At 40.9% G+C, this 27,204-nt stretch overlaps 1 protein-coding gene across 1 annotated transcript in view; it reads left to right on the plus strand.

The window, feature by feature from the left end:
- Window positions 1-27,204, plus strand: part of plcb3 (phospholipase C, beta 3 (phosphatidylinositol-specific)) — an 85,188-nt gene that overhangs the window by 27,873 nt on the left and 30,111 nt on the right. The window contains exon 3 of the mRNA XM_041778988.1: window positions 25,199-25,267. Within this exon, the coding sequence (XP_041634922.1) occupies window positions 25,199-25,267 (69 nt within the window). The remainder of the gene's footprint in view (window positions 1-25,198; window positions 25,268-27,204) is intronic.

A 27,204-nucleotide genomic window follows, 5' to 3' on the forward strand; every position in this document is an offset into this window, starting at 1 on the left:
AATCTTGGCAGGAGGGAGCTGCATTGTGGCCACCATCCCTACTGCAGTAGCGGGAAAGCTGCTCGCGGTCGGCTACGGCCACAAAAAATGAAAAATGCCTCAACACATCCAGACCACACAGGCCAATAACGGCCAAATGAAGATATATGTTTAGAGAGCTAGGGTCACTAATCATGACAGATCTTTTGTGTAAAGTTTTAACTTTGATTTTATGTCCAAAACATTGATTTTTGCAACTTCAACTGTTTCTTTGTGAGTACATTCTTCCAGTTATTGCTTTCGGACTTTACTTTCCCAGAAATCACTTGTCGGTTCAAGTGCAGAACAAATCTGTGATGTTTGTTTCTTTTAGCTTCTTTTTCTGTGGATTAAATTTCTACAATTATGCAGCCCATCCCTGGCTTTCTAGAATGACTAGACATTAGAAATGAGAACCAGGCCTTCTGCTCCTACCCTCTCTGTGCTGCTTTTAGGGGAGAATACTTACCTGTATAAAAATGGATTGCTGCTTTGCAGAAGTCCTATTTAAAGTGAATGACGAGCGACTTTATCAAAGCTTTAATTCAGCGTTGTGGCTCCCCAGGAGATTTCCAGCCAGAGCAGAAAAGAAAGAGGACACTGCACCACAGATATCCAGCTATTATTAATGAGAACAGTTAATATGCCTTTACACAGATGACAAGGGTATTCTGGATGGAACCCATTTCTCTGAATAGAGGCACCCGAAATATTTGATCTCCAGTGCAGTTTTTATTTTGGCTGCTCTGCTTTTAATATGTCAAACAAAACAGAGTTTTAAACTAAAGACATCTGGCTTTGAATTCAAGGATTCTTTCCATTGTGATGATGTATTATATTTGCTTTGTGCAAATCTTCACTGGGTGGGACTGGATCACGCTGGCTAATGTAAATTTTTGAGCATCATCCAGGACAAAGAAGGACTTCTAAAAGTCTATTACATCAAAATCTCCTGGAGACTTTTTATATGAAGATAAAAAGTACGGTCTTCTCTTCCAAGGTGTGAGGCCATGAAAAAGAAGATGCGACAAAACACATGAAGATGTAGAAGTACGTGGATCCATCAGCTTCTTTAGTTTCTTGTTGGGCATTGGCTCCTTTAGCGTCAAGAAACCAACGCCCAACAACCTATCCCCGCTATTTTAAAAAAGCAGAGAGGATCAAAGACATTACCAAAGCTTAAAGGCTAAGTGTGCATACGTATATAGTAGTAGAAGACCTCGGCCTCAAGTGTATTTAAGTGCTCAAGTCTCAACTTACCATCTCAAGGTTGCAGTGGTCTCACTTCAGTACTTGCTGTGATTAAGCAAGAGTTTTCCCCCACTGTTTAATATCCTAACCAGGCAATAATTGTAATTTGACTTAACTCTGCATGTAAATGTACAGGCCAGTGCACTAATAACTGACGAACCTGCTGTGGCACTTAAAGCTACACTAAGGCTGCCGGCCCATAGCAAGCTTGTTTAGCACTGGCAGTGCTCAGGACCTCAATTCCAGAGGACTCGCCAGCACATGTAGTTGCTACGTTACAAAAGATGAATTCCTCTTTCCCTGATCTGTTGCATTGTTTTAGTTCTATGTGTTTTGTATTTCTGTATTTCAAGGAAGTGTCACACAGGAAACATGCAGACAATGTAAAGAAATCCTGTCCAAGCACAGGCTCCTGGAAAAAAACAACGGCGTCTGAGATTGGTTTCAGAAATCCCGCCCCTACCTGATTTTGATTTGCAAGTGAGGGAGGAGTGACGCTGACACTGGACTACATTGGTTTTGAATTAAAAATAAGCGCTGCCAACTCTAAAAAAGCCAACTATGGACACAGGCCCTGTATAGACGAAAGTATTCATTTGATTATGAAATCAAGCCATGCAGTCTCCATATGCAAACATTTGCGATACAAAATTGGTCATTCTGGAGATAAGTAATTTCAATAGTGGTGCTGTGATGCCACCTTTGCATTAAGAGGGTTTGTGAAATTTCATCCCTGCTGTATATCTTTCATCTACTGTAAGAGATGTTATAAGAAAGTGGAGGCATTCAGGAAAAACAGCAACTCAGCCACAAAGCAGAAAAATTGTAAAACTGCAGAGCAGGGTCAAGGACTGTTAGAGCACATGACGCGTAAAGTCACCGATGCTCTGCTGATTCCATACCCGAAACAGCACTGGCACTGAGGTAAGCACAGTCCTGGGAACTTCATGGAATGGGTTTCCATGACCGAGCAGATGCGTGCAGGCCACACATCACCAAGTTCAGTGGGCGAGTCTGGGTTTGGAGGATGCAAACTGTGAAGTTTGTGTTGTTTTTCAGGGTTTGGGCTAGGCCCCTTATCTCCACTGAAGGACAGTTGTAATGCTTCAGCTTACAAAGACGTTTTGGAGAATGCTATGCTTCCAACTTTGTGGCAACAGTTTGGGAAAGGTCCTTATTTTCCAGCATGGCTGTGCCCCAGTGCAGAAGTAAGGACTATAAAGACAGGGTTTGCTGAGTTTGGTGTGGAAGAACTTGTCTGGCCCTGACAGAGCCCTGGCCTCAACCCCATTTAGCACCTTTGGAATCTACTGTAATGGAAATTGCAAACCTGGCCTTCCTGTTTAACATCAGTGCCTGGCCTCATAAATGCTCATTCACCTGAACCTTTAACCTTTTCTGCAGGTATTCCTTCCTGTCCCCTCTTTCATCTTATGTCTTTCTCTTTACTTCTCTCCACCTGCTTAGTGTCGCCTTCTCCTTAGGCCTCACTTTGTTGAACACTTTACCTTAAATAACCTTATACTTTTTCCAGCATTTCATTTTCTCTGCCTCCTTCCCGACACCTTTTCATCAAAGTCTCTTTCCTTCAGAACAATGTCCTTCCTGCTCGACTGGTCAGCTGTGACTGATATTTTCTTCCTCCATGCCTCTTATTAATCTTCAACATCTCTCTCTCTCTCTCTTCCTCTCCTCCTTCCTTCATCCTTTCCCCTCCTTTATCTCACTCTCTTCATCTCTGTGTAATGTGCAGAGGTTCCACTTGCAAGACTTCTGATGTTTTCCTGTACCCAGAGTGCAGAATTTCCCATAACGCTTGAGTCAGTGGCGATAACAACCAGCGGTCACTGACAGACATGGACAAACACACAGTTACACGCACAGTGGCTTGGCAGCAAAACAAGGGAGACACACCCCTCTGTGCACCAATCTGCGCTGTTTTCTTTCTTTTTCTCTCGCTGTTGTTTTTCTTTTTGTCTTTCATGTCCCTGCTATTAAAATCTCTGCACTGTTTGCATTTAGAGATAAAGTTGTCAGTAACATGGTGAGTAACACGTTAGAGAAGGAGCTGGCTTTATCTTAACAAAATGTAGCTACTCTTGTGATTAATACACCTTGGTGTCCCTTGGGTGTTCTGCTTCTACCGGCATGAATCAAGAGGGGTACACAGAGGTGAATTTAGTGAAATATTTAAAGGCAGTGACAGCAGGACTTGGCAACATAACATAGAGGCTGTGCTAAATGTTAGTGTAATGAGGCTGATACTGTTTGATGTAGCACCTTTGAGAGAGAGACTCACAATCTACTAATTTATGTGATATGAAGGCAGGTTTGTTCAAGGTCGCCTTAATTAAACAGAATGTATTTCACTACTTTCTAAACTTTGCAAGTCTTATCTGCAGCAGGACTTGAGAAAGAAAACAGCTCTGGACCTCAGGGATACATCAGCGGTAGTATTCTTATGTAAAGTAAAGGCTTAAGCCAAGATTATCAAAATTTCTGACACTTAGATACTTTTTGGTTCTAAAACCTAACAATTTTCATTATTTCAAAGTGTTGAAAACTGCCTGAACTTTAAAAAGTTCTATTTTACAAATCGCCATTCCAAAAAAAGTTAGGACATTCTGTTAAATGCAGTTGAAAACAGAATAGAATGATTTACAAGTCATTTTAAAACCTAAGTTTTGTCAAATAAAGCACAAAGGCAAGAAATGTAATAGTCAAACCTTTAATTTTTGCTTTGGAAATATTCACACTTTTTAAATTTCATGACTGCAACATGTTCCCAAAAAATGCTGGGATGGGGTAATGTTACACTTAAAGTTGTGGAATGCTCTCAAAACACCTGGAATATTCCACAAGAAGTTAATTGGTAAAAGGTGTAATCGCTGTGATTGACATAAAAGGAGCACTCCTGAAAGGTTCAGTCATTCAACTACTGTTGAATGTTCTCTTCACAATAGCAAGGAATTTATTAGGCCTGTAGTCAACCAAAGAAAGTCTTGGTTGACTCAAATTACACCCACCAACCAATCGATTGGTCATGAAGGTAAAAAAAAAATCAGCTTAATCTGTGACAGACTCCTCATTGTACACTCTGGTTGATTGGATGACCTTAAAATCAACATAACAAGCGTTATGAGTCACTATTGATTATTTTCATCCTCATTTTGTTGTAATAAAATAGAAAAGCTGACTCAGATGGTAAGCGTGCACCTTTCTTTAATCATATAATTTCCATGATCACAGCACAGAACTTTTAGGCTTTTCAGTAAGTCAATGCCAAACTATATTCTGCACAAGTAGAGGTGCATGATGGGAGGATCTAAGATTGTGAAGAAAAAGAATGTATCTGCGATCTGTTTAAACTTAAGAGACTGGGGTAATCACATTCTACTTGTATACGTCTACATTCAGTCACCCCCTCCACCTCTTCTTCGGCTGAGCGGGGATTCACATCTGGAAATGAAACTGAAACTTATCCTTTTAACGATCACTAACTGGCCCATATGCTTCAGGTTTTTCTAGACCGTCACTGCAGTCCTCATTACACGACCATGTATCACAGATAATGTATCAGAGGTAGATTTTGTCCTGTTATTTTGTTACAGTCCATATTACTCTGCCTCTCCAGGAGGATACCTGAATCGCGACTGAAACTCTGTTAAACCGGAGCCCTGTATGGAGGGATGGAATGATGTCCGGGATGTCTGGATGTCGGTTGCTATTTAAAAATATTCCAGATAGCATAGTTATTCAGCCATGGTCCTCAGTCGGAAAAGGGTGGAATGCCCTCTCTCGAGGTTGGGAATGAGATCCTGCCCGAAGGGGAGGAATTCAAGTATCTGGGGGTCTTGTTCGCGAGTGAGGTATAAATGGAGCGGGGATTGACAGGCAGATCGGTGAGTGATTCAGTCTCTGCATTGGTCTGTCGTGGTGAAGAAAGAGCTGAGTTGAAAGACAAAGCTCTCGGTTTACCGGTCGATCTACGTTCCTACCCTCACCTATGGTCACGAGCTGTGGGTAGTGACTGAAAGAACGAGATTGCGGATACAGGCGACTGAAATGAGTTTCCTCCGCAGGGTGTCTGGGCTCTCCATTAGAGATAGGGTGAGAAGCCTGGCCATCCCGGAGGGACTGGGAGTAGAGCCGCTTCTCCTCCGCGTCGAGAGGAGCCAGCTGGGGTGGCTCAGGCTTTTGATCCGGATGCCTCCTGGACGCCTCTGTGTTGAGGTGTTCCAGGATGGTCTCACCGGAAGGAGGCCCAGGGGACTGCCCAGGACATGCTGGAGAGACTATGTCTCTCAGTTGGCCTGGGAACACCTTGGGATCCCCCCGGGAAGAGTTGGACAAAGTGGCCGGGGAGCGGGGGGTCTGGGCTTCCCTGCTTAGGCTGTCTGCCCTGCAACCCAGCCTCGGATAAACCGAAGAAGATGGATGGCTAGATAGATAATTATTCATTTACATGCATGACTTATATAAAATATGCATACAAGTCAATGTGAACTGCAGCTCTCTGAATGGAAAAGAACAGCGACAAAATTGAGATTGTGATCCTGCCATAAAAAGATTGGGATGTGATTTTTTTTCAAGATTTCCCACCTCTATGCACAAGTCACAACAGCATGACTAACAGTAAAGAATGCAGGTAATAGAGTGGTCTGCATGCATTCCAGACCTGTCTCCATGTGAAAGTAGTAGATGCTGATGTTAAGGCTGCTATTTAGAGTAACTAATCCCAGTTATACCCATCCATACACATTCACATGCCACTCACGCAGAAGTGGCAGCAGTTCAGAGTTCAGTGTTTTGTGTTTCTCTTATCAAAGGGAGGAGGTGGAAAGGTGTGTAGGAGGAAATAATCCACAAGTCTCCAACACGCTGTTTAAAATGCATTTCAACTTTGGCAGACGTTAAATGCTGCCAACATTTTTATGAAAACCATTTTTAAACCATTCTCATCTACATTCTGAATGCTGATTGGTTGTTCGAGTCATTCTGAAGCTATAAGCTGAACACAAAGTACATGCCAGCGGCTGAGGGTAATACAAGATCCACAGGCACATCCCAAATCCACACATCTGTTACAACATATGCTTGCTCCCTCCTGCTAATCCTGCTGTGTGAGTCCTTTTTATGTCCTCTGGCTCAAACTGGCCTCCACCTCCTCTTTACATTCACAGCCTAAATTAGATGTTTTAGGTTGAGGGAGCCATGTTGTGACAGATGGAAGAGAAGGGTTAAAGAGTTCTCCTAAGTGGTTGAACTGTATCTTAAACTATGGCTTTTGATAGTTTCAGACTGGCAAGTTGAGTTGTAAAAGGGTTAGACTAAAGTTTGTTCACTGTGCAGGAGTAAGCTTGAAATCAAAGCTGCTACAGTGGATTTCAGAGTAGAGTGAGAGTCCTCAGAATTGTCCAGGGGGACTTCTTAAACCACTTCAGCAACATAAGCATCCTCCTAACAAAGAAGGTTCCCAGGGGGCTATTCCCTGGCTTAGCTAAACAGGCATTTAAATTGTGTTTAACCGGCTCCTATAAAGAGGGGAAAATGCATGGAAAAGAGTGAAATTCATCACAGGGTCATTGTGTCAGTGGGTATATGATCTGAGTAGAGTATGGCTAAAGTTAGCTGCTAGCTCTGCCAGACTTTGCTCCTCTTTGCAGGTTTATATCATGCTTTTTGTGGTTACTCATCACTTCAGTTGATTTGTTTTACATGACTACAACCTTCAACAGCCAACAAACAAATTTCTTTTCATTTCCTAGTTCGAAACCTTGTCATATCACCCTGTTCATATGACACTCTGTGCATAGTCTTTAAAATGTTTAAGCAGCGGTAATATCTCTGAAACTTCTGCTTTCACATCCCGAGGCTTTTTAAAAACAGCCCGGAAATGAAGAGGAGCAGAAAAGTGCAGCAGGTCTTGCTGCTCAGCAAGACGTGTCGCCTCCTGGAGGTCTGTACGGGAGAGGTCTGTATCCGAGAGGTCTCCAAGCTGCAGCCACACAGTCTTTTCTTCTTTGTGTGTCCTGCCGGCTGCTTTCTCTTCCTCGTTGGTGGTTTAGTAGTGGTTAGCTAATATTTAGCAGCATTGCTGTCACCAAGTTTGGCAGTTGAATTCAGTCACGTTTCTCTTCTGTTGTTTTCTTTTTCTTCATGGTTCAGACGTATTTGTCGTGTGACAACTTGGGACGAATACAAAAAAGCGTTACACCCCTACTAATTACGCATAACATCATAAATGCAAAAGCTGTCATGACAGCATTTAAGTAAGTTTCTTCATCTTGGATATGTTATCATCATTATAGACTTTGCAGCATTCATTTTGTATCATGTCTTTCTCCCTCTGTTAGAAGGGAAACTATCCAGCCATGAGGGCGTGGAAGGGCACCTGAGGGATGTATCAGCGGTGGGCTGTCCTGAGACTTCTCAGGAATTTTCAGGAATGTATGTGTGAAAAGGGCCCCTGTTTTAAAGTCACATTTTAGTCTCCTGGCTTGGTCTAGATAATTAGGGCTGAGTAAGCATTATTAAGATGACTCAGGGTTCTAACATGAATCCCATTTTCCATTTTGCACCTCTTCCATTTGGTTTTGGTCGCTGAGAATGGACACACAGTGTAATTCTGTGAGTCAGTTAAAGGCTTTTGTGATGATGCAAAGACTAGTACTGTTTTTCAAATACTCAAAAAAGGCCAGTGCTCATTTCTGGATCGTTGTTGAAAATTCTGCAACATTCTCCACACCGCTTGCAGCAAAGATAACTTGTCCAATAATTCTGATTTGTGACAGACAAACAGAAACGTTTAATAAGAGGCTGATCATGGAGGGCAGTCTAACCTGCCACAGCAGAGACGAGGCACCTGGCCCTGCTGCTGCTGATCCTCCCTGCTTCTGCTTTACTTCGTTTCCAACCTAGCTGTTGGATCTTGCCCAGTTTCTACACTGCTAATCCACCTTCAATTTGTCATCCTCTCCCACCTTTAACTTCCCTGTCTTTCTATCTTTAGGGCAGCTGGTAGCTGTCAGAGAGATGAGGCAAAATCTGCTCGGCTAATATAAACCTAAGGATGACACTTCCTCCTCTGCTCTCCGTCTTTTCACGCCATTCGTCTTCCCCCTCACGGTCGTATTTTTTTTTTCCTTTTCTCTCATCTCCTCCTCCCTCTGATTCCTCCTCGACATGTCATCAATGCTTTTTCTCACGTGGTCCCTTCCTACCAGAGTTATTGCTCCTTAATTTCTTACAACAACACTTCTAATCTTCGTCATTCTCCCTCTCTCTCAGCGTGGGAAAGAGGGCAGGAAGTTACTCAGACGGGGGAGATGGGGGTTCTGGGGAATTTTGTTGCCCCCTATCCTCCTTCTCCTCCCACTCCTCCACGTTTTCCCTCTACACCTCTTTCTCCACCCTCCTTCCTGATTTTCCTGTCCTCCCTCCTTCCTCTGAGGTGGACAGGTCATGTCAATAGCACCTGGCCTCTTAGACGTTTGCCCCCGGGGTTGTAATTGAGTCATCAGGGAACTCCAATTTAGCCTCTAATTGTGTGGAATTGATTTCACATACTTTAACCAGATAGGGGGGGTGGGGCACGCACTAAAACCACAAACAAACACTTAGTCCAGTGTGTCAGGAATTACCTGTGATTTGGGTTGAACAAATGCCCCAGGGTGCTGCTCAGCTGTCACCAAAATCTGACTGGACACATGAAGGAGGGTCAGAGTGAATCATTAACATGGGCAACTGACAAAATTAAGATATATTTTAATGTTTATCACATTTGTTGTTAGAAAAACCTTGACATATAGAAATCTGGATCTAAGGATCTGGATTTAAGACAGTGGATAGATTAATTTTGTTCCTATGTTTGCATATTCCCTGGATGCTCACGGGTTAAACGTTGCAATACCGCTGATGATCACTGGGGCAGTGCTGAGTAGCAGAGCTAACAGCTTCAGCTCAGCATTGCCTGTCATCTGACATCACCTACATTCAGCTTCATCCTCATTTTCTATGAGATGCTATCAGTTTGCTGTTCTTTACGTTCAGCCGGCTGCCAGCTGTGTTAAAGTTTAGACAGAGCATTTGACCGGGATAACAGGCCAGAACCGATAAGAATGTTAATAAATGAGTTAGCTAGAGTAATTCTGGTTTGTCTGACTCTAAAGGCATCAGTAAGGCACCATTATGGAAGTCAGGTGTTTTGTTCCTAAGTGGTATCTACTTTTGAAGCCCCATAGAGTTAGCGGTTGTCTATCTACATTAGACTGTTGCTGATGGGTTTTAAGATAGGTGTTCATAAACAGTTTTTCAAAAGCATTGGCCCATTTTTGCTTTTATTGATAGGACAGTTCAGGAGAAAGTGATAGTGTTGTTCTTTATCTGAGACTGAGACATTCCTGAGACCAGAGTGCACCGAGACCAAGACAAGACCAAGACCATAAAAATCAATTTTAAAAACCATGACAAGGTTGAACAGTTAAAGAGCAGTCTCTCTTTAATTTTAGTTTTCTTTTTAATATTTTTAAAAGATAAAACAGGTGTCTGCAGCTCTTTAAAGCACAACATGCAAAAATCTCAAATCTTAAATTTGTTCAACTAACTTCTTGTAAAGAATAAATCCTTGTATGTATCTTAAAGCCACTGACAATTCTGGAATCATTTTAGATATCTGAAAATGAGATGTTTATCTAGATTTTTCAGGTGTGTGAGGCCTAAAGTAAGTTTTTAGAGGTAATTGTGAAAAGAAATAAGACGGACTGCTGTCTGAGTTTTTGCTGGTGTAGCTATTTGTTGTTTAGCAAGTGCTTCTCCTTATTATCACATTAATGAAGTCCACGATTAGCAGATCAGTGCTGGTCTCAACTGGTCTTGATGGAAAATCCAGAGTCCAGACAAGACCAAGTAAAAATGTGCTTGAGTCTTGAGACCAGTCTTAAGACCAAGACCATTCTCTATTACTACAGCACTAGAAATTGATAAAGAGATTGATGTAAGAATGGGAGATGACATTAGGGAAAGGGCTCAAGGGTTGGAGTAGATTTTTTTGACATCTTTTCTTTTTGTTCCCTTAGACTGGGGTAGACTTAAATGACATATTTGGAAACTAATACTGCTTTCTTGCTGAGAGGAAAGAATCCCCACTCAAAGATGTCTGTTGAATTTAAGCCTTTTGGTTGGTAAGGTACCCCAAAATGGAACATTTTGGAAAAAGTGATTTGTCCTTGCTGACAGTTAGGTTAAGAGAAATAAACCACTTGAAAATTCGCCTGTTGAATGGAAACATTAAAGCAAGGAGACTTAGTTTAGCATCAGTAGGTAACTTTTCTCTATCTTCATATTGATTCACATTCCAATCATTGCCATTTTTACTTTTTATGACAACTAAATGACAGCTGTAGCTGCTTTAGCTGATATTTTAACCATTAGGAAATGCTATGATAGCTGCTCTCTGCTGTTTATTTAGTTAAAACATGCTCACTGTCCTAACAGCTGATGGCAGCTACACATTAAGTATATGAGAGTGGGAATTATCATTTTAATATGGATGCATGATTTTGGTACAAGCAGAAATAAGCTTAAAAATGTTATCAGCATTGGCAGATTTAAGAATTTCTGCCAATATTTCAACTGATATTATAGCTATAAGAATTTGCTGTAAATGTTGGCTTTACAAAGTTAAGTTAGTGGCAGTCTTTTTCTTTATTCAGCATTCCTTATTCTTAAAGTAAGTTATAAGGGTGGAAATCTGTTGATTTGTTCATCCTCAGTTTTTAAGGATTGAAGTTTTAGATCTGGACTATATTGATACTGATATTGGCTAAAATTAATTTAATATTGGCACCTTGGATATTGATAAAAACCTAATACTGTGCATTGCTACTTCTTAACTAACTCGCATTTGGAAATCAATAAAGTACATGCCTTGAACGCAGTTTCTTCCTTTGAGGGATAAAATGCCAACTAATCCCTTTCTATGACCTACTTTGTTTGACACAAAGAAGAAAATCTTGATTTTTTTTTTTTTTTTTTTTTTTTTTTTGAAATCCACAGAAAATATCTGGCATTTTTCCTCGATGACTTTCTTTATCCATTGCTATTTACTGAAATGACTCTTTCATTTTCTACTGAATGACAAACTGTTTTAGATGAACATTTCATTAGACTTAATTGCCTACCATTGATGTACCAGAACTAGTATTACTGGATGTGTGAACACACCAGGCTGTGAAGTAAATCCAATGAGTGTGTGTTCAAGTGGGCCAGTTGACTTGTAGTAGAATGATTGTTGGCAGGTATAAGTAGAGATCTAATAGAGATTATCTCCATGGCTCAGGTCAAATATCCCCAAGGAATTAACTTAGAACAAGAGGTTTACATAACACACATGCTTTCATGTAGGAGGTCGGACCCAGAGAGCGACTGGCAGGGGAAGTTGAGTGTCAGTCACACTGAACTTTAATGTGTGACAGCCTCTTCCCTCTCCTGTCACACGCTCTGTCTTCTGTTGACATTATCTGAAAACACACATGGCAGAGTAGTCTGCATTTTCACTTTCCTTTATGTACACACTAAACACACACCGCAGAGGCGTTGGCCTTTGAGATGTTTGTGTGAGCAACTTAGTCATTAATTTTAAAAGAAAACCTGCTGAAAACCTGTAGGCCTATCTGTTGTGTCCCGCAATTTAATCCTGGTGTTTGGCACGCCTAAGTGCTGATTCAGAGAAGAGAAAAAGAGTATTATGAGCAGAAGATGTGGCCTGTTGTCAAAGTTCAGAGAAAATGATAGCATTGTAGGAGTCCATCCATTGAGTACAGTATCAGTTTTCATGTTCCATTCTTTTTAGTCAAGGATATCTATGAGCTGTTGTTGCTACATGCTTTTATTGTGCAACAGCAATGACCTCATTGTCTGCTGCTGAGTGTAGTAGTGTTCGAAATCATTCTTTTATTGGGTGATTAGTTCACTATATAATCCACTAGAGACGGCTCACTGTCTAGGGAATAGGCCGTCAGGAATAAATGTGTGATTTCAGACAATTTGTTTTATTCTTACACACGCTGTTCTTCATTTTTACGCATGCAGCTGTTTGGCATTAACTTTTTTTTTCTTTATAACATCCTTCATTCAACAAACCCATCAGTCACAAAGGCATGAATAGCATTTATGTAAGCTTGCAATGTGAAGACATACTACGTAGAGCTGTTGTTGTCATATGTCTACTCTGCTTCAGGCTCTCTGCGAGTGGGATTTTCCTCTGCCTGTGAATCAAAACTAAAGATCTGCTTCCTGTACATGCTTTCCCACCAATCATGACACAGCATGTGAGCATCAAACTTAAAGATGGATGACATGACAGACCCAGAAATATGCAACTTAAATATCTCAATGACTCCTTTGTGGCTGGCTGACTGACCTGACAGCTCAAGGCTAAAGGCCAGGGTGGGCCCTTGTGCATGAAGTTGATAATCCTTGCTCTAGATTAATTTTGATCCACAGGGGATGCCAAAAAAGTTGGGATGCTGTGCATAATGTAAACAGAATGCATTGATTTGCAGTTTCATAAACCCATATTTAAGTCACAATAAAAGATAAACAACATATCAGATGGTGAAACTGAGACATTTAACCATTTCAAGAAATTTGGCATTTGATGGAATCAGCCCATTTAAAAAATTGGGGACAGGAGAACGAATGGTTGGAACAGCTCGAGGAGCATTTGCAACTACTGTTGCAGTTACATGACTGGGTACAAAAGGAGCATTTTAGAGTGTCAGAGTCTCTTAGAAGTAAAGATGCACAGAGGTTCACAGGTCACCAGTATGTCCCTCAGTGTTAAATTGTGAGGATTTGAGTCCCACTCTTGTCAGTACATAACATCGTTAAAAGATTCAGAGAATCTGGAGAAATCTCCGTAAGTGATGGATGAGGTCAAAGGTCAATATTGGATGCTTGTGATCTTTGGGCCCTCAGGCAGCACTGCATTAAAACACAGACATGATTCTATTCTGGAAATCCCTGCATGGGCTCAGGAACACTTAGGGACATCATTCTGTTAACACTGTTCAATATGCCATCCACAGATGCAGTGAAAGAAATGCTGCTTCTTCTTGAGGCAAGTTGGAAAACTGCTCTGTGGTCAGATGAATCAAAATTTGAAATTGTTTTTTGGAAACCAAGGACATTATACCCAACAGACTTGAGAGGAGAGGGACTATCCAGCTTGTTATCAGCTCTCAGTTCAAAAGCCTGCATCTTTGAAGGTGTGGGGCTGAATTAGTGCCTATGACGCAGACAGCTACACATCTGGGAAGGCTCTATCAATGCTGACAGGTATACAGAGGTGTTAGAGCATCATATGCTCCAATCCAGACAGTGTCTCTTTGACGGAAGGCCTTGTATATTTCGGCAAGACAATGCTAAACCACACACTGCTTCCATCACAACAGCATGGCTTTGCAGTCGACGAGTCCAGCTGCTAAACTGACCTGCCTGCAGTCCAGACCTTTCACCAATAGAAAACATTAGCTCCATTATTGATGAAAAATCCTGCAAATAAGACCCCTGTCCCGCTGTTGAAAATCTAGAATGCTACATCAGACAAGAATGAGACAACATTCCTCTCCTAAAACTACAGAAACTGGTCTCATCACTTCCCAGACATTTATAGAATGATGTTAGCAGACGAGGGGATGATACACGATGGGAAACAAGACCCATTCCTACTTTCTTTAAAATGTGTTGCTGATATTTTCATGAAATGGTCAAATGATTCAGTTTCAGCATCTGATATGTTGTGTATGTTAAAATATGACAAAAACATGGGTTTATGGGGTGCAGATGGCCTAGTAGTTTAAGGGACGCCCCATGTACACAAGCGGCCGGGATCAAGTACGGCCTGTAGCCCCGTTTCCTGCATGTCGCTCCCTCACCCACCCTCTCGTCCCTGTTTCACATTCTATCTACTGTCCTCCTCTATCATAAAAAAGCTCAAAATATATATATCTAAAAAAATACAGGTTAATGAGTTTTGCAAATTAGTACATTCTGCTCATAGACTGTAGAAAGAATCGGACAAACCCTGTGTGACGTCTTGCGTCTGCTTACAATAGGCGGACTCAAACGGCTTTTGAAGCCAATCCATGGAGGCTTCCATATTGAAATCCCGGTCTCAACAGAACTTTGGATTAACGCCCGCCCACTAAGCGCGACTTCCTGTCAGCCTGCTTGCTAGCATTCCGGTTGACAGAAACAGAGCCTCTGCCTGCCGAGCTATCTGTCAATCAAATGAGATGCGCCAATCAGCTTTAATCCTAAATATAATCCAAACGATCGTGGTACAAAAAAATTCACCCCCCCGTACAGTGAAAGCACAATAAGACACTAGCTAATGAGACACGTTTGGTGTTTTGAACCAGGCTGTAAACCAGTTTATTTTGTGTGTCAATACCGGCTGTTTAACATGTGTGCAGACGGGACTTCCGGTGTTCCTGCAGCCAGCCTCAAGTGGACACTCGCGGTATTGCAATTTTTTTGCACTTCTGCATTGGCTTCGTTTTTCAGGACCGGAGGTTGCTGCTTGATTCTGCTTTTAGTTTACACAGTGCTCCAACTTTTTTGGGGAATAGGGGTTGCATTTTGTCTGCAAATTCCCTAAGACAAAGACAGAAGAATAAACAAACATGTTAACCACTCATTAGTCAGCCAACCAGGTCTTAACTGGACTTGTCCAGTGATTTAGTCTTCTCTTCTTTGAATAACACTACTACACTTAGAGTCTGTTTTTCTTTCCTTTTTACACTGTGTCCCAACTTTTCTGGAATCGGGGTTGTACACCTCTTCCTTATCAATGCTTTCCCTGTGTGTTTCATGACATGTGTTGCCTAATCTCTGTGTGTGGGCTGTGAATGGCTGAGCGTGTTTCAGTCCCATTGATCTTAGTTGTTTGCATATTGTGGATGCTTTGTGAATACTATAACTATTTTCATTTTGTGTTGGTTTTGAGTGTTTGGCCAAAATCGGCCAGTATTTATAAGCGCCTGGAGACATTTTGGTATGACTGTGCTATTTGTGTTTGTGTCCGTTTTGCTGATGTACAACTTTTTGCTTGTTTTCCTTTCCCATGAAGTTAAACTTAATTTCTCTGAAATGTTTATTTCCTTAGAATCTGACCATCTCGGTCACACTCCTCTTCTTCTTAATGGAGCTTCTAATTTTTTTCATTAGAAGTCGAGCGACATTTTTCTTCATCTGAGTGGCTAAAATGTTTACTTTCCTGTTATCCTCACTCTCTGACCACAAAAATATGACACTTAGGGAGGAAAGACAGAGATAAACAGATAATGAGGGGGTGATAGCAGAAAGCAGATTGTGATGTCACTGACATGCACAGAAGACGTGACAAGTTGTGCAGTTGTCCCATGGTTCACAGGGGTATTAGATGTCCCCTTCCATCTCAGTCTATAAACACTTTACTAACTCTCCCACCGCAGCGATTAAACAGTTTAAAGATCTCTTTGTTCCACTTTTTCACATCCTTTAAAGTCTTACCTTAAATGCTGGAGATGTATTCTGTCCTGGCACTGTTCGTGTCAGTGTGTTCAAGTGTGTGTATCCAGTTTCCTATATGCCGTCATCATGTGCCATTTGATAGTGGCTGTGATTGGTCATTGGAGACATATTTAGCCACGGTGATCTTTCAAAAGCACACTGAGGCGCGTCACAGGAAAGGAGTGGCGCTCTCTTGATTGTTTAGTCACCCTTTCATATTTTTCTAATCTTAAGAAAGTGAAAGGAGGACAGTAGCACAGTAGGAGGGAGGAGAGGAAGTGAAAAGTCAATCAAAGAAATGCAGGAAGGAAAGGAGTGAGTGAACATGGGCCTAATCCAATCACATTCACATCAGCTGTACTTGTGTTTAGTGGCTAAATATAGACTGACCGAATAATTGTTGTTTAATTAAAATGCATCATCAGCACATCATGAGATACCTCACGGTCACTTTTTTAGTTCACAGTAGATAATGTGGGGAAATAAAGCTATTTTCCTTTTTCAGAGACTGAGACTGCCAATGCCTGTGTTGGATTAGCTCTGCTGGTTTATTTGCACTACTTATTCACCCATATCATTAGCCAATTTTGCCATTTTTCACAAATTTGTGCCACTTTTTGCCATTTTTTGCCACTTTGTCCTGCTTCTTGCCTATTTTTGTCAATTTTTTTTGCCATTTTTTACCCTTTATTGACAATTCTTTCTGGCACTTTTAACCCTTTTTTTCATCTTTTTGCCACTTTTAAGCCTTTTATCGTCCTTTTTCAAATAGAGCTGTGAAAAAATATTGATACAGCAATATATCACGATACTTTGACATCCGATACAATATCGATACTTCAACTCTTAATATCGATTTTTTTTGTAAAAAGTAAAAACTCATATTTTAGCCAAGTTGTTAGTAAAATACGACTTCCGCACCTCCACATGGCTTACAAAATAACAACACCTGCACAATTCAAAGCAGACGTTTGGAAGCATTTAGGCTTCAAAGTTAAAACGGGGAACACAAACAGCGAGTTAGAGAAAGGAAATGCCGTTTGCAAGCTCAGTCTTGCTGCCGTGAAATATAGCGGGAACACCACCAACATGTTGTGTGATTTACATATACATCATCTCTATATTTTTCTTAGTTAACTGTGTAGAATATCGCAATATATCACAATATCATGAGATCCTGATATATCGTGATGTTATCGTATCATGACCCAAGTATTGTGATGCGTATCGAGAGGTTCTTGCCAATACTCAACCCTACTTTCAAACATGCTTACAACTTGTCTCCAATTTTGCCATTTTTGCCACTTGTCACCTATTTGTGACACTTTGTTTTGACAGTTGAACCCATTTTTGCAGCTCTCTCTCTTGCCACTTTTAACACAGTTTTGTCACTTTTTGCCACATTTTTGCCACTTTGTAACAGCATTGTTCCACTTTTTAACATATTTTTGCCACTGATTTTAACCCACATTTGCCACTTTCCACCCATATTTTGTCTCCTATTATAATTACTCAATCCTTTTCCATTTAAGTTGTCTCACTTTCCTCAACTTTGTGTTATGGCATCCTGATGTTTGTGCAAATCATGGCTAGGGATGGGTACCTTTCACATTTGAACTGGTATGGTACCAATTCCCATTACCTGTGACCATAACCGGTTTCCAAACTTCCAAAAATAACCTTACAGACTGTTTGGGTATGGGTATGTGTAGCTCTGCAGGCAGGCACTGCCATAGTTTATGAACAGTGGAGCTTGTTGGTGGATAAAACTCATGCTGAGTTTGGTCAGGAGAAGGAGAAATCATCTTCTCTTCCACGAAAAGCTTTCAGTGAGGCTCTTTGTTATTGTTTTCATAAAGATTTTTGCCCAGTTCTGATCAATCTGCCACTATACTATAGCATTATCTGAGCTTATTATTACACCAGCAGCAGCCATTGTATATACTGACCTACAGTACAACTAAACCCCACACATTACCATTGTAAACTTGTGCCGAAGCAGGTCAGGAGATTGGTGAAAACACCTTCTCCATCATGAAAAGCTTTCAGTGCTGTTCTTTGCTCTTTATTTACTAAAGAAATGTGGTCCAGTTCTGATTAAACAGCTACTCTAGCTACATCTGAGCTCATTTCTAGACTGACGGCAGCCTTGGTGTTTTTAAATGATGCTGATCAGTCTGGTCTGTTTTTAGACCATGCAAAATCGATTCAGGAGCTCTGCAAGATGGATCTCCCTGATGACGGACTTAAAGTCTAGCCGATCTATCTGCTTTGCAAGGTTAATTCCAAGATGCTTGTATGCAGATTTTTTGCATGACATAAAAACTAACCTGTTGACTCAATAGACCAGTGTGCTTTGCAGCAACACATACTTTAGGTCCTCATGGAGCCCTCTCTAGCTTCCATCCTCTGCAATCAGCAGGTGCAACATGCTCACAGCAATCCCTAAAACTGATGGGAGTGCATTATGGGAAATGTAGGAAATCACTCAGTACATGTATCATGCTGAGGGAAGTTCCTTAGTCCACCAACAACACTAAATGAGAGAAAATTGTGGCACTTAATCACAACTCGACTCCTGGAAAACTCTCATCCATGCTCATTTGGAGCCATAATGAGCCCACAGCCGCGCCTGAAGTGATAAATGGAGCAAGCTGTGTTTGGAGCTTAGCACTGACAGATGAATGGAGGGCTACAGCTGCCATGACTAGCTAAATATTACACATTGAAACTCACAGATACACACACGCTAACTGAGCAGAAGGCCGGAATATGTTAGGAATGCACTCAGAGATGACCGACCTTCACACGCTTTCAGATACACAACTATGTGCAAAAATACACACGGGTTCTCACTACGCATTCACACATTTTTCTGATCACATGCTGACACATTTGTACTTGAAGAATTGCCTCCTCTTCTTGTGTCACATGCGTCTAATGTGTGCTGCCTTCTCCATGCACGCCTACTCTCTTTCACATACACCCTGTCTTGCTCAACAGGTCAGGATGTTTCACAAGTCAGGACCTGCATGTCGAGGATTTGCCTGTTTGTATTCCTGCTAGTGTGTCTGTTGGAATGTATGCGTTTTAAGAGAAAATGTTAACTGTCAGGCACACGCTCACATAAGCGGCAGACAAAGTTGTAGTCTCATTACTGTGGTCCCTAAGGAGTCGTCATAGCCATACTAGAATGAAACCACAGCCTGTGGGAGAGGAGGAGACCCAGAAGCGTTTTAGTCTCCCAGGAAGTGATTTATCCTCCACAGGCCAATCAGAGGACAAAGTTTGAGACAGAGTTTGATCCAAGTGGTTCATCACTTCTGACCTTTTTTTTTTTTTTACTGGCAGCAATCCCAGGGGAGCTTGCACACTGCAAGGCGATGAGATCACAGCTGAAGTGAGATAACAAAAGCAGGAATGTGGAGGAGATGAGTTTCAGCCAAAGAGTCTGACTTTTTCTTTGTTGTTATTTTTGGAGAGAGAATCTGGGCTGAACGCGGACAAGGAGTCGTCTGACAAACTGACAACTTGTCCCAGATTCAGACGAAGAATAAAAAGAAAAGTGAAATAAATTATTTATGTTCTTTCCATTAATGAGTCATCTTAAGACAGAAGAAAAATGTTAATTTTGTCCTACAAATGCACTAAATAACAGAGCCAAGTCACACAGTGATACAATGTTGCCCCCTTCCTGATTTCCTATCTTTTTGCATATTTGTCACTCTGAAGTGTTTTAGATCAACAAACAAATTTTCACATTATAACCTGGGTAAAAACAAAATGCCATTTTTGAATGATGATTTCATTTATTAAGGGAAAAAAGCCATTTAAACCTCTCTGGCCCTGTTTAAAAAGGTAATCGCCCCCAAAACTGGTTGTGCCATGTTTGGCTGCAACAACAGAAAGCAAGCATTTGTGATAGCTGGCAATGAGGACTTCACATCACTGTGAGGAATTCTGGCCCACTCTTTATTGCAGAATTGTTTTGATTCAGCCACATTGGAGGGTTTTAATGCATGAGTGGTCTGTGTAGGGACATGCCAAAGCATCTCAACTGGATTTGCGTTTGGACTTTGACTAGGTCACTCCGAAACCTTCATTTTTTGTTTTAGCCATTCCAAGGTGGACTTGCTGGTGTGTTTCAGATCATAGTCCTGATAGAGAACCTGAGTGTGCTTGAGCTTTAGGTCATGAACTGATGGCTGGACATTCTCCTTCAGGATTTCCTGGTAGAGAGCAGTATTACATCAGTTACAGCAAGTGGTCCAGGACCTTAAGCAGCAAAGAAGACCATTACATTAGCAGCACAATGTTCGACTGTTTCTTGGGCTGGGCGATTATGGCAAAAATCAAAATCACGATTAGTTGAACTTTTTACTTCGATTATGATTAATTAACGATTATTCCACCCCCAACCTCCTATTCTGTTTGTTCTGAAAATACTTGTTTAATTTCAAAACAAATAACTGAAAAGAACCGGCACAGATAAAAAATTTATGGTTATTTATTGAAATAATTTAAATCAAAACAAACATCAGCTGAAATGAAAATCCTTTTTTGTGAAAGTCAAATTTTCCAAGAAAAGTAGAAAATAAACAACTTGTATTTCTTGCTAACAAAATAAATTATTTTTATACTGTTGTATAAAAGGTAAAAAATAACTTTGCTGCTCACTCTGCACGTGTTTGAGTTTTAGTGGACTGGATGGGAATGAGCACATGATGAGTACTTCTTCTTCTCTTGGGTTTCCAGCAGGCTACATGCCTTGCAACACCTGGCTACTATCACGTGACTACACGGTCAGTAGTCAGTCAGCATTAGTAGAGAGAAAATTGTTAGGGAGAAAAATTGAAATAATTGACAAAGCAGGTTTATGTTGGTTAGAGGCTCTAAATGTCAGTTTTGATTATTTTTTTGATTAATTGCCCAGCTCTAACTGTTCCTACAATCTATTCATAAACTGCTGTGTTGGTCAGGGCGACTGTGGATTAGTAGGCAGAGACGGATGTCTCGCAACCAGAAGGTTGTGGTTCGATCCACATTGAAATGGACATGAATGTATATGAATGGGATTAGCTAATGCTGATGGCTGATTCTCCAAAGCAAGCTCTGCCATTAGTGAAGGTGGAATGAATGGAGTGAAAGGCTGTGATTGGATAAGTGACCTGCTATGTAAAAGTGCTCTGAGTACTCAGATGACTAGAATAACACTATTCAAGCTCAACTCCATTTACCAAGTCCATTTAGTTTTACACCAGATGTAACGGGACACACACCTTCCAAAAAGTTAAACTTTTGTCTCGTCAGAATATTTTTCCAAAAGTCTTGGGGATCATCAAGATGATTTTGCAAATGTGAGATGAGCCTCTGTGTTCCTTTTGGTCAGCAGTAGTTTTGACCTTGGGACGCTCCCATGATGCCATTTTTGCCCAGTCTCTTTCTTATTTTTGAAACATGAACACTGACCTTACCTGAGTAGGGGTGTACCTGCATCAAAATCTCATGGTACAATAGTAACTTGATAACAAGTCCATGGTATGGTATTTATTGGAGTATCAAAAACTCTCCAAAGCAACGAATGAAAACCTGGAAGGAATTGACATTGGCATTTATTAAATAACAATTACACCTTTGATGTTACAATATGTGCGAAAAAGTGCCATAGGTGTGTATTAGGCCATGCTCTGCTTTTACTTTGGCTCAGGCACGTTCACTAACCTTCGTTGTCTACCATTAAAAACAGCTGTAGGTCTCTGAGGATAAATTCACTAATACACCTTGTGATTTGTTGAGCCCTCACACTATGGTGTGGGAGTGGGATTGTGAACGCTTCCTTAAGAGAGTTAGGGCCTGGCCAGAGGAGTGTCTGCATACTGTTTTTCATTTGTCAGTCACCTTTTCTCTTTTCTCATTTCTTGACACCGGGAAGCCAAAACGCTTCCACACGCCAGATTTAAAAGTCGCTGTAGCCTCCACAGTCTCAAAAACTTGGTCCCTTGGTTCTCCCTTGCCACCTGTAGCATCCATTGTTTTTGTGCTGTTATACTAAACCATCAAATCCAAAAAAAACAGGGCCGCTGGTCAGTGCAGTTCCCCCGACATCTCTATAACTGAGTCAAGTGGTAGGCCAGCCATTCCTGTGAAGGTGCACCACTGTTCAAAATTTTCCCCATTTGTGGATAATGGCTCTCACCATGGTTTGCTTGAGTCTCAAAGCCTTATAATTGGCTTTGTAGCCCTTTCCAGACTGGTAGATGACAGTAACTTTGTTTCTCATCTGTTCTTGAATTTTTTCAGATCACAACATGATGTGTTGCTTTTTGGAATCTTTTAGCCTACTTCACTGTGTCAGACAGTGATCAGGTCTGGTTGTGGCCATTGAAAATGAACTCAGCTTTGCCCAAAATGTGGCTAATCATAGTTAATTCATGGTTAAACAAGGGAGCATTACTTTTTCACATAGGGGCAGGTAGGTTTGGATGTTTTTTTTCTCTTAATAAGTGAAATCATCGTTTGAAAACTGCATGCTGTATTTACTCTTGCTATCTTTGTCATAAATTAAAACTTTTTTGATGATACGATGGATTGAAGTGTGACAAATATGCATAAAAATAAGAAATCCAGAAGGCAGATACTTTTTCACAGCACTGTATCTCTGTGAGATTCATGAACAGCTCTGGGGATGAGTGTAGGGCTAAACAAATATATACAGTGTCGTCCTCTCTGTTTATGGCTGATTTTATGACCGCCCCCTCCTCCTCATGTGCATCATTCCCATTTTTGTCTCCCTTCTCTTCCTCCCAGGCCGTGTAACCCTTGCTCGCTATAATGTTGTAACAGCTTCCTTATCTTCTCTCAGTGTGTGCTTTGCCTGTTTACATGTGCGTACATGCATACGTTTGTGTATTTGTCATAGCATCAGTCATGCAAATCAGCTCCATAGATACGCCCGATAACTGCAGATGCTCAGTCCCTTCCACATATCCCCTCTTTCTCTCTGTCTCTGTTTTCCATTGTCTCATACAAACACATGCACTCACTTCATTTGTCACTGGTTTGTGTTTCGTGTCTGAAGAAACAGGAGAGTATGATAAAAGATAAATAAAAGAGGATTTAATGGAAGGAGGAGAAATCCTAGACAGGCTGTAAACTTTAAGCCTGAGGAATTTATCTCAACAAAGAAATTCATTCAAGTGTTTCTTCTTTCCCGATCTGTCAACACACTGCTCTGTCATTAGCATTTCTTCTTTCTGACTCCTACATGAATCCAAACAGCAGGAAAAAATAAAGTCATACAATTTTATTTCTCAACTACATTTCAAAGAATAGATTTAACTCATTTTTTATCAGTAACTAAGGTTTTCACTGGAGGCCAAGGCTACTAATACATCCTCTTATATGTAGAACAGGATTGTGCCTGTGTATTCCTCTGACGGCAACAAAAGACTTTTTTTACGCTATATGTCACGGTTATTCACACACAATCGTACTGCGACGGCACTATGCTGATGCAGCAGCAGTGTCACCAGCAAGCATTTCTTTAATTGGGCTGTTACAGCTGAATTCAGTTCAAGAAATGACAACCCTTGTAGAAGCAAGCAACCACACAGAAATGGAAATCTTACCTGGGAGTTTTTTAGCACTAAAAGTATTTAAGGCCAATCGTTAAATGTTTAAAAGCACACTGAATGTAAGTTAATATTCCCAGATCCTAGATGATGATAGTTAATATTTCTCTTATTACCTCTGGGACAACGGTGGGAAAAAAAAAGGTAAAGGTATGTGTCAAGATGGAGAGGAAAACCAAACGCAGTTTGCGCCTTTGTCCTGAAGTAACTGGGAACAGTGCTTTAACTGTAAATCACTTTCAGCACTCCTATAAACATCGCCCTATAAATGTGTTCTGAGCTGAAGCTTGAGCTTGTAGAGGAATGTGCTTTGCTCACGACGCTCGTGTGTGTACGTCAACAAGTGCTTGTTTAACGTGGGTTTAAATACTTGATGATAGCACCTGTACCCCATATAAATTTTTTGGATGGGTATGACGGTATTAAAAAATAAATATAGCCCAATCCTATTTACTGGCTTATCAGAGCAACGGGCCAATGTAAGGTAGTCAGGTATGTGCCGCTCATGTTGTAACCTGAGCTCGACAGTCAGGCGCTCCCATAGTTTTGTCACAGCGGAACTCACTGGAGGATAAAACTCATGCCAAGGCTGGTCAAGACAAGTGCAAAAACATCTGCTCTGCCAAGAGAAGCTTTCAGTGTGGCAGTGTTAATTTCATCGACTAAAACATGACTAAAAATTTGGTCAACAGCCTTTTTTTCCATGACAAAAACTGTAAGACTAAGACTAAAACTGACAAAAAGTAAGTTTAGTTTTCATCAAGATGACTAAAACTAGACTAAAATGTAATGTAATGTAATTTTTGTCGGACATTCAAAATCCATAAGATTTCTCTACTGTGGGTAAATCTGACAAGAAACCCCAATGCATCTGTAGCTATTTTACTTCTCAGCTGTAGAAAGCAGGGACCCCAGGTTTGGCAGTGTGCAAAGAACACACTAGCATGACTTGGTACCAGATTTAGGCAAGAAAATAAATGCTTGGACTCAAAGTTAAGACTAAAATGTGAGGACTTTTTTGGACTAAAACTAGACTAAAACTAAAAAGGGTAGAAATGACTAAAATGGGGCTAAAACTAAAAGACATTTGGTCTGAAGACAAAGACTAAAATTAGAGATAGCTGCCTAAAGTAACACCGCTCTGTGGCTCTTTGTTCTTGTTTTAATGAGGAAATGTGTCCCAGTTCTGATAAAAGTTCACTCTACCTTGGCTACATCCCTGCTAAATGCTACACTGGCGGCAGCCATTGCTGTCAGCTTTCAGTACAACTGAACCACACCTGTAGCTTCAACCTCATTCTCCTCAAATGACGCTGATTGGTCAGATCTGTTCTCAGAGCTGGAACTGTTGTTTCAGACTTGAGCTTTGCATGATGGATTGGCCTGATGACAGACACAGAATCTGGCCATTCATTTGCTTTACAAGGTTATTATAAAGCAGCCAGTTGCACTGAATGTGACCATCATGGACAACCACTGTCTGCTAGTGCAACTTCAATGAAGGGGGAGATAAGAATTCAAGGCAGTGTTTCATCATAGTGAACTTTGCAAGAGATTTGGGTTCAACCCTGATTTCATGGGAATTTTAGTAGACATAAGGACACCTTTCCTCTTCTTTTTTTCTATTTTTTTTTACAATAATACTGAATAAAAGTCCAAAAAGAGGTGTTGAAATGTGTGACTATGATGCTAATGTCGCCTCTCTGTCCATCAAGACTCTGACTGATGTGTTTCTCTCTTAGGAGGTGGAGATTCTGGACATTGCCACTATCAGAGACACCAGAACAGGAAAATACGCCAAACAGCCAAAGGTTAGTAATGTGTGTGTGTGTGTGTGTGTGGAGAAGAAAGACGCTGTCACCTCCTGCTGTTGATAACTTTGTCCTCTGAACAGCAATGTGATGCTCAAGAGTGGCTGTCATCAAAAGATGTGCGTGTTTTTGTCCTCTGAGTGTGTGTGTTTCCTCTCTCAGCTGATGGTACAAAGGTGACAGTGTGCTAATGAGGCTGCTGACAGATGGACCAGCAGACAGGAAGTGATATAACCAGCGACTGTTGGCGAGGAAGTCATTGTGTAAGAACGGAGATCAGTCTGGCAGAGTGGCTAGCATAAAGCAGGGCATTAGTGGCTAAGTTCAAACATATGGATGTGTTGACAAAGGGCAGGCTTGTGGATCAGATTAGCCAAAGATAACAAAAGACAGAATCACTGCACAATATATGACTGTGTTTACTTTATTAAATCAATGAGTAGGAACAAACACTCCAATATGCTTCTGCTTTTAATCAGTCTTTCAGAATTGATGCATTTTTGCAATGAACAATGAGCCAACAACTAACAAAAAACTCATGTTGTGAAAAAATTGAATTTTTTGTTGTTATGAGGCAACAAGTTGTGGCTTTAAGACAAATTATCAAGTGTGGTAGAATAAAGGGCCAGTCTGCCAAATTGCAGGAACACTTTTTATCTCCTCAGATCCTCTGTGTAGGTGGCTGTGATTCAGTTCAACAAAATTATCAATCAACTCCAGTCACTGATAAATTGCCAAAATGTTCTCTGTGTTCTTTCAGGAGTCTTCATACAAAGAACAGGTCTTCTCTGTACTCTTTATGTTATGTATAGGGACTTAACATAAATCCATCATGAGCAAACACTCAGGACATTTGGCAGCAGCAGCACAGAACGACTTCCTTTTACAGCCAGACCATCTTCTCACTGCTCACAGTATTGTAAAGGGTGTTGTAATATTTAGTTTTAGAACAACAATGGCTCAAAAGATGAATGTAGCACTATAGCAACCTCACTTTTCCCTCTTGTATGTCCACGTACTTAAGTTGCACCAGGGAGTTGACCCAAAACTGTGCAGCTACCATGTTAAAGTTTGCTGAATCAGACAAATCAAACAGATGGGGTGCTGGTTTAGGGGATGTGGTTGAGCAGGTGCCCTTTGTACAGAGACCACAGTCCTGGTTGCATGTTCATCTCCTGGTTCTGATGCCGTTTGGCTGATGTCACCCCCTATTCTCTCCTCTCCATGTGTCCTTTCTTTCTCAAGTCTCATCTAAATATGAAAAGTCCAGAAATAATCTCAGGAACAAACAGAATCAAATATTTAAACATTCAGTATGTAAATTCCACCACCAGAAGGTGCTCATTTAATAAAATAACAAAATATGAGTAGAAATGTACTCACCAGCTCTGCCCACCTCTGCTGCTTACTTTTTTTTAAAATGAGGACTCTGATCAATATCAACTGCACTAGATAAGATGTGTTTAAAGAATAGTATCAGGCTGCTTTTAATTTAATTTGATTATTTTCAAATGCATTTTCTATCAGTTCTTCGCCAGTCAAAGCTTTATGGGAGCTTGTGGCACTGTTGAAGAAAACTCAGATTAAATCTTTCACTAGAATTCACCAAAAGGCACATAGGAGACTTCATGGTCAAGTGGGAGAAAGTTCTCTGGTCTGATGAGACCAAAATGGTGCTTCATGGCCATCATTCAAAACACCACTCATCACCACAAACACACCATCCCCACTGTGAAGCATGGTTTTGGCAGCATCATGCTGTGGGGATGCTTCTCAGCAGCCAGCCCTGGCAGGCTTGTAAAGGTAGAGGGTAAAACGAATACGGCAAAATATAGACAACCCAGAAAAGCCAGTCTTATTCAGTCTGCAAGAGAACTATGGCCTGGGAGAAGATTTATTTTCCTGCAAGGCAATGACCAGAAGCTTGCAGAGAAAGC

Source organism: Cheilinus undulatus, linkage group 22, assembly GCF_018320785.1.
Source record: "Cheilinus undulatus linkage group 22, ASM1832078v1, whole genome shotgun sequence".
In the NCBI taxonomy this organism is placed as follows: domain Eukaryota; kingdom Metazoa; phylum Chordata; class Actinopteri; order Labriformes; family Labridae; genus Cheilinus; species Cheilinus undulatus.